Source organism: Sardina pilchardus, chromosome 17 (assembly GCF_963854185.1).
Source record: "Sardina pilchardus chromosome 17, fSarPil1.1, whole genome shotgun sequence".
Classification (NCBI taxonomy): Eukaryota; Metazoa; Chordata; class Actinopteri; order Clupeiformes; family Clupeidae; genus Sardina; species Sardina pilchardus.
This window is the reverse complement of record NC_085010.1, coordinates 1,831,517-1,845,670: the sequence shown is the minus strand read 5'-3', so window position 1 is coordinate 1,845,670 and position 14,154 is coordinate 1,831,517. Positions and strand designations below refer to the sequence as shown.

Here is a 14,154-nt window from a genome sequence, read left to right as displayed (position 1 = left end):
AACTACGTAATCCTTTATTGAGATTTCATTGAAAGTGATAGGTTGAACTTTTAAAAAGGGGTTTAAAAACTATTTTTGTACTTTCATTTTATTATGTCATACTGAACTGAATTCTAAGAGTTAAAAACAAAGGATACAATAAATGTTTTGTGATTGTTGCATTATGCATAGTATTTCATTTAGGATAAGCTATATCAAAGCAGGTAGAAGTAACTGTAGTCACTTGACATTTCTGAGGATTTACATATTTCCACCAGGGCAGTGGTAAAGACATTCTTCAGTGGAGGCACCACAGTTAATCACGCTATCAACATCTTCTTACCTTTTCTTCTGTTATTACTATTCTTTAACTTTATGGTAGACAGCGAGTCCAGCAAATTGAGAACCTAGGATCCTGTTTATGTTTATGAATGTGACTCCAGTATATGTTGAGACATACGGGTGGAAAAATAGGTTACATTTATATAATGCAAATGATTAAGTTAACAATATCATTGAATATGTTGTACAAACAAGAAGAGCGAAATGGTAAACTTTTAAGAAATCATCATCCACATCATAGTTTGACGCTGTGTGGGGTTATGGACTTGACAGTTTTGCATGGAATTGCCCATACAGTATACATATATATATATATATATATATATATAAATATATTAAGATTTGACACATTGCAGTTTTTTAATGCAGGGATTATTTATAAATCAAAGAATTGTGGGTAGATGTAGGTGAACTGTGCAACATGCAGTTTGTGGACAAGAGGCAGACGTAACACACAGATATTTGGGTTTGAGGGGGTGTTGTGTGTGTGTGTTTGTGTGAAAGTCTTCGTTGCTGTTGCCGTTGTGGGTCAACTCAGCATGCAGTTTGTGGACAAGAGGCAGATGTAACGGACTGATGCTTCTGTTTGAAAGAGGTGTATGTATGTGTGTGTGTCTGTGTGTGTGTGCCTTGTTGCCGGTGTACAGTATTTCTGAATATGAATGCTGTCTGGACAGGAATGGCATAGCTTTTATCACATGCAACCAATCCAAAATCGATTTCATATTCAGAAACGTTACAGCCTGGTAACCAGTAACAGCCTGGTTGCTTTGACATATCAACACCAAATTTCATCCTATTACACCATTTGAACAGGTGATTCGTCCTGTTTATTCTACCATCAATTTGAGGCTATAACACATTGCAACTTACTCAACAGTGAGTAAACAGCAGATGTTCCCGCAATACTCCTAACTAGGGCTGGGACAACGCATCGACTTAACCGATTAGTTCGACGCAAAAAATACGTCGGTTCAAAATATGCAAATCGACACGTCGTCAAAATCAAAACAAGGTTGGCGGCAACGTGAGTGACTCCTCAGAATTTCAAAAGTGCAAGGCACTGCAGCACGCACTCGTTCCTCTACTGCGTTTCTCTAACTATGGGCCGCGGACGGAGCTGCACCGGTCCGCAATGTAGAGAGACTGCTGGTCTGTGAGGCGTGGAGTGAAATTAGGCTCGGTGCTTCACCTGATAATTTGCTGCGCAATTGATGAAGCAACCGCGGCCCGACAGAAAAAGAAAACAAAAGTTTCAGCAATCAGGAGGAAATACTTGCTAATTCGAATACAGCAACACAATTACACAAGTGTTGGTATGAACGTTCATTGAATGCATGCATGTGCGTGTTTGCGCGATAGAAACTGAAACTAACCGATAACGTTGGTGGCAAGTTCCGTTCAACCTGCTGTTTAATTATTTAACGACATTTAATCGAACAACGTGGATTCTTGATACAGAGCAGAGTATAGTTCAGTCAAATTTGAATATGGTCAAAAGATTGTAGCCTTTAGCCTTTAGTCTTTCATCTAAAAGTCTCCAGATCAGTGATTTACGCCTATCTGCTCGGCCGTAATACATAGACTAAAGTTGGTACGTGTTTCCTGAATCCTTACATTCAGAGATTCAAATGGAATTTCACTAAAAAGCATGTCAATTTTGTCTCCATTTGCCTACCAGAGTTTGATGCTTGCATGAGGGAAACATCCCAAAACAATAGCACCCATATTATTGCTGTTGTTTTCAGAAGTACTGTATTTATCATGCAACCATGCAAAAGCTATTGTAATTATACTGTATCTTACATTACTAAAGCAGGTCTCTGATTTTTTCACAAACTTTTTGTGAACAATGTTAGCATTTAAAACATTGACTGCTTTGAAGTGAAAGTACACTTAATGCAGCATAATAATAATTATGCATAAAAATTATGCATAAAATAGCATAAAATCATAATGATGATTTGATGGGGGTATACAGTATGTGTAGGTGGGCCCTATGGCCCCAAAGTCCCAAAATAAGCCTACTTAACTTGTCATTTTATTGATGACAGTTGGGATCTTGTCCCCTTCAATTTGACAACACTCCCAGTGTTTTCAAGGCTTCAAGGTTTTATTGAATGCTACCTCTGACTTAGAATGCATTACTTTGCACTTGCATAGTCTTTCATTTTGGAATTTTAAGAGCAATAAACATACATTGCAATGTTTTATTTCATTCAGATATGTAAATCAACATGTATATATTGCAATTAGTCAATTAGTGGGGAGATAATCGATAATCGAATCGAATCGAAATCGAACTGAAAAAATGAATCGTTAGATTAATCGATGCATCGAAAAAATAATCACTAGATTAATCGTTTGAAAAATAATCGTTTATCCCAGCCCTACTCCTGACATTACTCGTATTTGTTCCAGAAACATGCCTAGTTCCTTAGGCTCCTTCCTTCTTTCAGTGGTTACGTGTTTCATGCTGGCTACTCGTGAACAACTCATACATAATTCAACACAAGGTCTACAGACCTTAGAGGTGTACATTTCATTTCCATACATCAAAGCGTTCGCCCATGGCAGCCAATGAAATTCGATGGCGAAGCCTCCAAACAGGAAGTGAGGTCAAATCTCGGAAACGCTTTGAGGTGTCAAGACCATATTTGGTGGGATGATTTTGGACACCATCCAAAGTAACCTCAGTAAATTTGGTGCAATTTGGCCACTAGGGGGCGTCGCAATTAGCAAAAATGCATTTTGTCTCATACGGTATCTCTTTATGTCTTTGGGATGACATCCACATTTTTACATTGGAGGTGCTCTGGGACATACCACTGATGAACCTAGGCAACCCTTCACGTCAGTGTAAGAATTCGGCAATCGAGGGCAACGCCGCCAAACTCGAAGCAGCTTTGCGTCTTGGCCAAACTTTGGCGCTTTGACCTGAGGACGAGCGGTCGCGTCTCCTGCCGGGCGCTGTCGCGGCGCGTCTGAGCAAGCACACTTCGCACTTCCCACCGGGAAATGCATTCTAGTTCAAAGTTAATGCACGTTCTAGACGGTGATACGGCCCGACGCGAAGCGGAGGGACGTTCCGTCTAGAAAAGTGGACTGATACGGTCAAAAACAATGGAACTACTTCATAGCCGTGCGTATATCTAAAGTTAATGCACACCCTTATAGAACGCAGGTCAATGGGGAACTCAGCCGAGCAGTGGAATAATAGCTGTTAGCTAATTAGCTGGTTTGAATTGCATTGAGCTCAATGAGAATGAAACCAGCTAATTAGCTAACAGCTAATAACTGACATAAAGCATGCCAAACTCTTAGTATGTTAAGGGTATAGTGTTGACATGGGGTTATTTGAATTCCAAAGGCCAAGGGGACTTTATCAGGCTCCTGTAACTATTGTGTTGTTTTGTTTGTATGTCGCTTTGGACAAAAGCGTCTGCTAAGCACCACCACCAAAACCGACGTTACAGCGATACAAGTAATTTTCCATCGTATGTGTCGCACAAAATTTTTGATGTGCATTGTTTTTAAGCTAATTAACTTTTTAATGGAAAAAGGGCTATAAAGGGGAGGACTAGAAAGAGACTGATTCTAAGGAAATCAGGAAATAACCAATGGCAAGCAAGTGATTTTAACTTACCTTGACACCAGACAGCATGATTGTAACCAGGTAATAATCAGGTAGGAGAAGAGCTCGAACCACACTGCCATCTCTTACATGCTCAATAATGGCTAGAAAGAGTAAAGAAAGAGAGATATATTCATACAGCCACTGTAACAATCAATCTTTTCAGAACAAACCAATTTAACACTGATGGTACTGGTAAGTGTGATATGCATGCCTATACTGTAATGCATACATCAATACATCCTTTTTGTATTTACATTATTACTACATTATTAACACATTCTGTTATGTTTCACTCCCTAATTGGAGTTCATAAAGGCAAATAAATGGCTGACCAAAGTATTAATGGCAATGTCAAATGAAAGATCAGGTATATGCAAAAAAAAAAAAAAAGGTTGCAGCCTGGACCCTTGGTTAAAGACCATTTCCTAACTTGTGTGTTGATTTCAAATGGCAATAGCCTTTATAGCCTGGGTGAACCCAGACAGAGCTCTGAGCTAAGAGCAATTTGCTCTGCTGGTCCGTCTGGAAAGGTGCCATTGACACCACACTCCTCTATGTGCATACTAAAACTAAGCAGCAAGGTGAATAATATGGATAATATGCACCTAGTCACATGTGCTCTTTTTATTTGTATTGTTTGCTCTTCTTATCTGTATTCAATCTTGTTATCTGTATCCTTATCCAATAAACAAACAAAATAAATAAATAAACAAACAATAAAAATGTGTGACTTCATCAAGGATGAAACACAGCCTTCAGATTATCTGAGTGTCTGCTGAATTACAAAAACTGCATGGACGGGTACTGCACAGCAGAGTGGAGTTACTGCATAGCTGAAGAGCTGAATGGAATACTGCATAGCTGAATGGCGGTAAGTGCCTCACCATTGACAGGCTTCTGATGCAGCGAGTCCACAAAGTTACGGGGGTTCTCAATGCTATATTTCAAGTCTCGGATGGTGTGGGAACCACCCCCCTCTGACCACTGGCCCTTCTTAGAAGCCTTTGCCTGGTCCTCCAGATCACACAGCCTGGCCTGATCAGGACTTCAGCATACAAGGCAACACACAAACAAAAAAAAACAAACACAAACACACATTGTGGTTATGACAAACAGAAATTGAAGTACTGTACATGCTTGGCTCTACAAAACAAGCCATTAAAATATATATATATATATATATATATAAGAATAAACATAAAGTTTACATTTATAAGGGTACAGGTTACATTTTGCAAGATAGCATAATGTCAAAATTGATAGTCTGTCAATCATCTTTGTGGAATAGTCATACAAAGAGGAAAGCAACACATCTGTCAATCCTACTCGCCACTGAGGACATGCAAAGCATACCTTCATACTTCAGAAAATTCAGAATATAAATCTATCTATATCTATCTATCTATCTATAGTCATTCAATAGACTAAACACAAAGCCTTGACTCAAAACAGCGGTTAGGCTTATGTCATTTTAATCTGTTAAAAATGTCAAATGCAGACATGCTTATATTCTGCTCACTGTTTTGCATATGTTATATTTTGAGTTTGTGTGAGCTAAACCACTTCTGTTGAATATATAATACAAATACATACATTTATTTTGTTCCCGTCTATTATTTGGAGGGTCAGCTTTACAAATTGGGATTTGGATGTAGTTTTAATGAAGATAAGGTTATTTTCACCTTTTTTTATATAAAAAATGACACTTAACAACTGACCATGTCTGGAGGGTTTACAAACGTTCAAGCAGCACTATTATGTCTGTGTATATAAATAATGTAAGAAAACCAAATAGATCCCTGAAATGCATCAGCAGATTGGTAAAGCAGTCTGAATAGACTAAAATAATCTTATGGTCTGAAACAAAGTAAAGGCCTTTGCATACCGAGTTCATATTTTCCAGCCAAGATTTTTTATTAAGAAATAAATACGACAACATATTGTATATTTTCAGAACAGACTTGATTCTCTGTGTAATTTGCAAACATATCCAAGCAAGCGAATGAGGTTTCCTACTGCAGTGCTCCAGCAAATCATAACAACCCATCAAGATAAACCAATGGTACAGTATACAACTTGAACTGAAGTTGAAATCTTTAAACACCATTTACAACAAGTGCTTTATGTTTCAAGAGATTTGCATTGCTTTGTGTTGCTATACTCAGTGTGCAATCAGAAAGACTCCACAAAGACACATCTTGAGATCCTGGCCTTTTCATTACTCCTCCAAATTGTAAATCAATATCCAACTTATGTCTCAATTAATTCCACCGTATAGCACAATTTTGCTGAAGTTTGTCAAAAGATTTTAAATGAGGTCCTATCACAGTGAGGATAAGAAGGCTTACATGCCTTCTGAAAGGGCTCTTTGCAAATCCCTCTCACTCTTTTGCAGTACAAAAACAAAGAGAGAAAGAGGAACTCAATTAAAACACACTTCGCACACAGAGCAGAGGCGGTGGGTTCTGGAGCAGTGTGCTGCTAATTGGAGAAGGGAACAGATGCCCAAGACACTACAGCACCATCCACACCAATTCTGCTTCAAATCTCTTGATATGCAGAAATATGCAATGCTTTTTGTACAAGAAATGCCACTCCTCTCGGGCTTTTACCAGTTGTGCAATTCCAAGCACTTCAGCTTGGGTACCCCTCTTCAAATTCACTCCATGAACTCACCAGGTGATTTAACTATACTGAACAGTTGTTAAGTCTATAGTAACTCAATATTTGGCAGAAAGATCAGTCTTTCAGGTTTTAGTGGAAGCAAAGCCTTCAATCAGAGCTTTGCCACCAAAGCTAAAACAATTAAATAGAGAAAGCATTGTAGCAGTGACAGAATTCCAAAAGTGAGCCAAGTAAGTATATGTGCAACCATTTAGAAGAATTAGGATTCAGGATATGACAGCTGACAGCAATCAATCAAATCATGTTCTTGTAGGAAAGAATACTGATTTTTACATATCAAAAAATGGATCACAATAGTGTCTTTCATGGGACCAGGACTGGATAACGACTGGTGGAGACAGTATGGTATCTTCTGTAAGAATAATGCAATCATTTCTTGACTTTAAACAAAGCTGATAAATATTTTTTTTTAATACGGTGAGTTCTGCTTTGGAGACAATTCATGTTTTGGGCCTGAGACTACACATCCAGCAAACTTCCAAGGTGACAGGCATTTTACCAATCTACTTAATTATTCAAGTCAAACATCTGTGATTTTCATGTCCACACCGAGAAAATATTCACATATTTTTACAAAAGACTCACATATTTCATTCCATTTTCATTACAAACAAAGTTTTTGGGATCTGGTATTGCACTTACATGTAGACTAATTTTCAACAGAGCAACAAAATGGTTGGGGACATGGCTCATTGGGCACTATTCATAATAACTACAATTTTAATCAGTGTACTGATTAGTTTTCAGCTTTGTTCATGTCCAAATACTGAGTAGTTGAGTATTTAGCTTTCAACTCCGCTCTCTTATGCCAAAAATTTGATGAAATGTTATGAGCATGAAATGTTAATGAAATTGTACAATACCAAACACCTTCATTGGCAGTACAAATAATTTAATGAATAAGTATGATGCCTGTTGTGTCTTTACCAATAGTCACAGAAAAGTCAGTTGCACAAAGAGGGGACTAATCATTAGCTGGAGATGCATGGCAGGAGAAGTTTTTCAATCATTAATCAGAGTCTATTTTCTACTTGGGCAGATAAGAGGAGGGCTGCCATATTCCACAGTCAGTGGGGTTAATCTATGTCAGATCTAAATCAAATCAACTGTGTTTCTGTGAGGGACAGGAAGAGAGCAGAAAGACTAGCGAGATAGAGGTCATTAGAGGTAATGATCGGCACTGTTCCTACCTAAACGTTTTAGATATCTGGTCAGCAAAACACACTACAACAGGAGGGGAAATTTGAGAGCAAATCCAAATACAGATATTCAGTAGGTATGTTTGGGCTGAATGTTTTCAACACCCAACAGCTGAGGTTAATGAGCTGAACAACACTGCCATCTGCTGGTAGATATGATCAAAAGAAATGATTGAGCCAAGCAAGACACCCTCTTCTTTGTTCTAATATACAGTATTCTTAGAGTATTTGAACTCATACAGACAGTAGCAATATAAAAAACAAAATTAGTCTCACTTGTTGCCTCTGATGCCTTCTCTTCGGACTGTGGCAAAACCCTCTGTCACCAAGGACTCAGCAATGCTCTCTCCTGATGTGTCTGTGGGTGACAAGGAATAGGAGAAGTTGATTAAAAAATTGTTACATAGAGAGATCGGGAAGGTCAGTTTCAGGTCCCTAGAGTAGTCCGTTACTTCTAACAATGGCTAACATTAATGCTTTTGTGACAGATACTACTGAGGGTTATTTCTAATATTGATAATTTACCAGGAGCATAAGGGATTTAATGGATAAAAAAGTCACTATAGACTGTCAGTAGTATTTAACAGGAAAGTGGGCATGTGTACAGATCTCCGTTTGATTATGATGATGATGATGGAGACGGAGTCACGATTACACAAACGCGAAAACTTGATTAAACATCCAACACAGCATATGTTTCAAGTCTTCAAAACATGCAGATAAAGCATTAACTTTCTTCTGCTGTCTGGCATAGTTATATTTTCATCGAGACACTTCAGCATAAGGCATACAAATCACCTGGTACAAATACCAACATAAAATCTAACAATACAAATGAATACATCCCCAGAGTAAACAGTCATCTACCTGATCTGCTTGGTTGAAAACAAGAGGGGCTGTTGTACTGGATGCCTGACTGAGTGATCATTTCAACATGTCAATTATTTTATTTACCAATGCAATATCTTACCCCTTCCCAGGTAGACCATGCCATATTCTCTCCCCTGGGCAGTCTTTATCTCCACAGTAAAGCAAACCTCTTTTCCAATCAACTTTTTCCTCAGATATTCTCGTGCCTGGAAAGCCCATGGCTAAAACACAGAAGAAAAGTACTGTTGAGAAATAGACACAGCATGCCACTACAGAGGACAGAGGGCAAGGAAAGATTATTTATATAGCACATTTCATTTCAAAGGCAATTCAATGTGCTCTACACAGGGGTGGGTATTAACAAGTTACAAGTAAACACACACGAAGAACGGAAACTTTCTATACACCTTTTTCAAAACTGTACATCTACTCCTACTCAAGTACTTCTGAGCCAGTAATCTACTCTTTACGCCACTACATTTTCAAAGCCTTTCGTTACGAGTACAAGTTTATTTTCGGAGGAAGAAAAGCGAATCCTTCCCTCGATGCACACCGGCCTGGGAGAAGAGAAACAGGGCTTCAGAATACATTGTTACATTGCCCTGCGATTATAAAAGCAATGACTGGCCTATGTAGAATCAGACCATGTTTTAGCGTACTAAATGGAAGTAGAGGTTCTGTATATCGCACAGCTCAGTTAAGGCAATGACGTCCCGCCAGCTGCTGCATCTTCTGGTGAGACTGCGAGAGTAGCAACAAGACGAGAGATATGACACAGAAACATTCACCTATATTCATTTATAGCCAGCATTGTTCAACAGTCACATTGGACAAGGAAAGTAGGCCTACAACTTCATCGAAACAAATTTGAAAAACCTAGCCGAAAAAGAAAGCTGAGAGAGTTAGCCGAGAAAAGAAAATACTCGGCTGCTCGGTCCGAGTGGACATGCCTTGGCTATATGTAACAATATAGCTATTGTTTTTTAAGTGACATTCTCTGTATGGTGAAGTTATAACCAGACTTCTAGCAATGCAATGCAGAAAAATAAGCTGCCAATGGATTAGAAGTGACTGCTTTTTAATTCTTAACCACTTAAAGCTTATTCTGGCTATGACAAGATAGTCTACAGAAGGGTGTCATAATAATAAGTACATTAAATAAAATATATTTTAATTGAGCTGGTAAATATGGTTGCCAATGTGATAAGCCTACAGAAGACGAGAAAAGCAAACAGGCATAAAATGATATTTTGCATCCTTTTATGGGAATATTTGCTTTTACATTTTTGAAGGGAGTAATTGCACTTTTACTTGAGTATAGATTTTGCAGTACGCTACCCACCCATGGCTTTACATAAACAGAAGCGAGGAATAGTAAAAGGACAAAAATAAAAAAGTAATAATAATAGTTTTAAAAGTAAGTAAGTTTCAAAAGTAGATTGTGAAGTCCATGGGTAAGGGAAACAAAACACAGATCAAACGTAAGTGGATTTGATCCGTTAGAAGAAGGTATCTGAGAACAGTTTGGTTTTAAAGTCTAGACGTTTTGATATTTTTAATTACAACTGGAAGTTGGTTCTGAAAGCAGATTTTACCAACAAGCATATCTTCTGAGATCTGACAGGTGTGTATTGTTGAAATATGTCTGATAAGTAGTTAATGCTGTTTTATGGTCTTTCCAGGAAGGCCTGTGAAAAGTCTATTACAGTAAGTTAATCATCCCTACTGGAGAACGAGGCATGAATGAGTTTTTCTTAATCATGTTTTGACAGTGATGTAGTGATGTCCTACTAATCCTTCTATCCCTCCTTACACTGTGATGTGTGAAGTAACAGACAGATTTATCAGATGTGGTTATTCTCCAAAACCAGGAGTAGTCCACTGTAGTCCGCTGCTCTGCTCTTTTTGTCTATCCAGTGTGGTGCACACACTCCACTCTTCAATCCCCACATCATACTGTATGTAATGGTGCATTTATCCAGCTACAACAAACATTGAACATCACAAACATTAGCTCTAGATTACTTAGGCCTAATAAGACAACCAATATTTTTGCAATAAGTTTCACAATAATAGCTATAAGTTTAATAATTGGCAATTAGTCCTTTTCTGTCTCCATGATCATAAAACAGTCTGCTAGTTCCTGCAAAGGAAACCTGTCTTGAGTCATAAACAATAATAATAATAATAATAATAATAATAACAATAATAAAGTGTTCCTCTACATCATTCTGCACTTAACATTTGAGCAAATATATATATACAGTATATATTTATATATATATATATATATATAAACACATGATGAGACATCAGTTCCAGGGAAATTTACAATCCAAGCAATAAGACATATCAATCACACAGTACTACATTAGTTTCTCTGCAGCCTAAACAATAGCCATAGCTTTTGCACAAGCGATTCTAGTCAAAGAAATATGACTATGTGCGATTTTTTTTGGTTCATAGACTGTAATGTATGTATAGAACAATCTATGAACTGGTTGCAGAGATGCTACAGTAGATTAATTACTGATTCCAAAGTTAACAGGAAGGCATTATGCCTTACCATTAATAGTTCTTAATATTTAAGTGATACAAAGATAAAGGATATGCTGACACTTAAATAGATACAACACTGTTCAAAAGTTTGGAGTCACTCAGAAATGTCCTTGTTTTCATCATTAATGTTGTCAATGACTGTTGTAGAAAGAAATGGCTGATCTTTAATGCAATATCTACATTGCCCATTATCAGGAACCATTCATCCAATATTCCAAAAGCATATTCTGTTTGCTAACCTGATATCATTTTAAAATGCTAACTGAGAACATTGGAGAACCATTTTGCAATTATGTACTGTAAGAACATAATGTAAACTGAAAACTGCGGCCCTGATAAAAAAAAAAAAAAATGATCTCAGCTGGTATTCTGTCTAATGGAGTGGAATGGGAATTTCTAAGTGACCCCACACTTTTGAACGGCAGTGTATGTAAATACAACAATTACCTCATCTGGAATGTCTTTAGAATCTGGCTGGCTCTGGGCAGCTCGGCGGGCCAAAGCTCCAGCCCGGATGTTACTCAGGTTTATCTGGCGCTCTGGGGGAGGTCCACCTCGAGGTTGACCCCGAACAATGATGGCACATCCAGACAACACCTGTGAAATTTCCACAAAGAAGGGCTGTATGTTAGCTCTTCTAGCATGTAGAACTGGTGCTATAAAGTTAATATAGTACAATCTAAGGCAATCACAAGTAGGACACTTCCTCATCACAGTTCATCAATTGTGGTTGTGAGCTAGGCCTATTACAACAGGATTGAGAAAAGATCATGTAGTTGCAAACATCTCACCTTTAAGCTAACACAACAAGAACAGAAAAAAAAACATTCCCTGTCAGTTCCATGCCATCACCAGCTAACAGGAAGAGAGATCATGCTATGAAGTTTTTCTGACATTTCTTTTTTCTTCTACATACAGTAAAGGCAACATTGGCCATTAGTCACAAAAGGCTGGGTAGTCTAATCAAGTAGTATGAAGAACACATGCATGGCTATCCATGTAACACATGCTGGGTCTGTTTACTTTTATTTTACAGAATGCTTTATCAAGACGACATCAACCTTTTACATTAAAAATATCATCATCAACTTAATCATCATCATCATTATCACCATCACCATCACCATCATCAGTTGTTATATTCACACTTAGGCTACAGGTTAATTTCATGAAAGATATGCTCGTCTATTTCCACTAAAGAACATTCAATATGTATGCTTTACTACAGTAGCTAAAGCAAACCAAGAAACAAATGCTATTCATTAGCAGTAGAACTTGTACCGAGCGTCATATCACAGCATACACACATATACCATGCTAATTCACAAGCATACAGACACTGTTTCACATTTTGCAATCAACTAGCCTTCACAACAATGTGTTTCTGAGCTTCAAAATGTATAGCTATGGCTAGCTGTACAGAGATATAGGCTCAGAGGCTGCGAGATTAGGCCTACGTGTCAGTTTCCAGCTGTAGCCTCAAACAGTCCTTTCAAGATTCGGGAAAAGTAAACATGAGAAACTCTTGACTAACCTAACCCTGAGACGCTATCTCAGCGCATGAAGCCATTTCTACTTTATTCCGTTCAATTATGCACAGATTCCAGCTGATGAAATTCTGATGAACGTCTGAAACGATTTCAGATTATAACGGCAAGTATGGCAGATGTTGGCTGACTACCAAAATGTATGAATTCTTCTAGCACGAAGTAGTCTTTTAAAAAGCAAACGGAATTGCTGCTACAGCTCATGAACTTTGACCATGGTACAGCGTTATCCTCTGGTGGTCCATGGCACTGTCCAGACGGTGCAAGGTATTTTCTACGTGGACAATGTAGAACTAGTCTAAAAACTTGGTCCGTGGGCGCTTGCTGTCGCTGGGAGACATCTTTGGCTTAACGTCAGGCATGGACCACTTTGATTGGGGTTAGCAAGCTATGCTAGTTGTGTACTATTCTCGTTGTGTGTGCATATCAGACGCTAACGTTAAATCAGTGAACATGCTGCTGAGTTATGAATCTGCAGCATCAGTAACAGACATTTCTGAGGTAATATCACTGAATGGTAATGTAACGTTAACATAGTAAAACAGCGTTACAATAGATGTCCCTCAACAGACCGCTAGAAACTGGTATAAGGTAGGTAACTTATCAAACTTGAAGTTTTGAACAAAGTGAAGGAATACAGAAGTGGTGACGTCTCAAAGGTCATAATCCTGAGAGGAACCATGTCTGACAAAGTAACGTTAAGCATTCAAATAACTGGGTTGGATACGCTATCATGTTTAATGTTAAAGTCATGTTAACTGTGTGAAGCTTGAGAGTTCTAGTTCACGTCAACGTTTGCTGGTCTTGAACAGTCTGTTTGGAATGCTGAATCTTCCCAAGCATAACGTTAGCAGAGATCTTTGATTACTTCGCCTCAATCCACTCTGACATTAGCCATGAAACTGAGGGAGTGATGTCTCCTACGTTGGCAGGAGTGTATTTATACGTCTATGAAAAGTTTATGAAAGTCTTTCTAACTACTAACTAGAGGTATAGAGGTTGAATCGGTGCAAAAGCTTAATTTGCGATCCACCGTTGACTATCCGCTATTTGCTATATAATTATCGTTAGCTAGCTAGCAATTCCTTAGCCAAATACTTTATGTGTCCATATGGTCTTACCATCTTCACGATTCCTCTCTGGAGTGCCGGAGCAGGAGCCGGGTTAGACTGTGCGTGTGCCGAGACCGACGATGCCATGTCCGTGGGTTTAAGTTCACCGTTAGGGGAGACAGGTGAGGAACCAGGAGCCCTATGTGACTGTTTCACTGAAAGCCAAGAGGGGTAAAAGACTGAGCACTGCTGATCAAACAAGCTTAACCGGAAGCATACGGACA

At 38.4% G+C, this 14,154-nt stretch overlaps 1 protein-coding gene across 1 annotated transcript in view; it reads right to left on the bottom strand.

Annotated features, from left to right (window-relative positions):
• Nucleotides 1-14,154, bottom strand: part of snd1 (staphylococcal nuclease and tudor domain containing 1) — a 139,592-nt gene extending 125,438 nt beyond the window's left edge. Inside the window, exons 1-6 of the mRNA XM_062517759.1 lie at nucleotides 13,940-14,154; nucleotides 11,719-11,868; nucleotides 8,813-8,933; nucleotides 8,119-8,200; nucleotides 4,843-5,003; nucleotides 3,968-4,059 (exon numbers count right to left, since the gene is read on the bottom strand). Of these exons, the coding sequence (XP_062373743.1) occupies nucleotides 3,968-4,059; nucleotides 4,843-5,003; nucleotides 8,119-8,200; nucleotides 8,813-8,933; nucleotides 11,719-11,868; nucleotides 13,940-14,017 (684 nt within the window). The 5' untranslated portion in view covers nucleotides 14,018-14,154. The remainder of the gene's footprint in view (nucleotides 1-3,967; nucleotides 4,060-4,842; nucleotides 5,004-8,118; nucleotides 8,201-8,812; nucleotides 8,934-11,718; nucleotides 11,869-13,939) is intronic.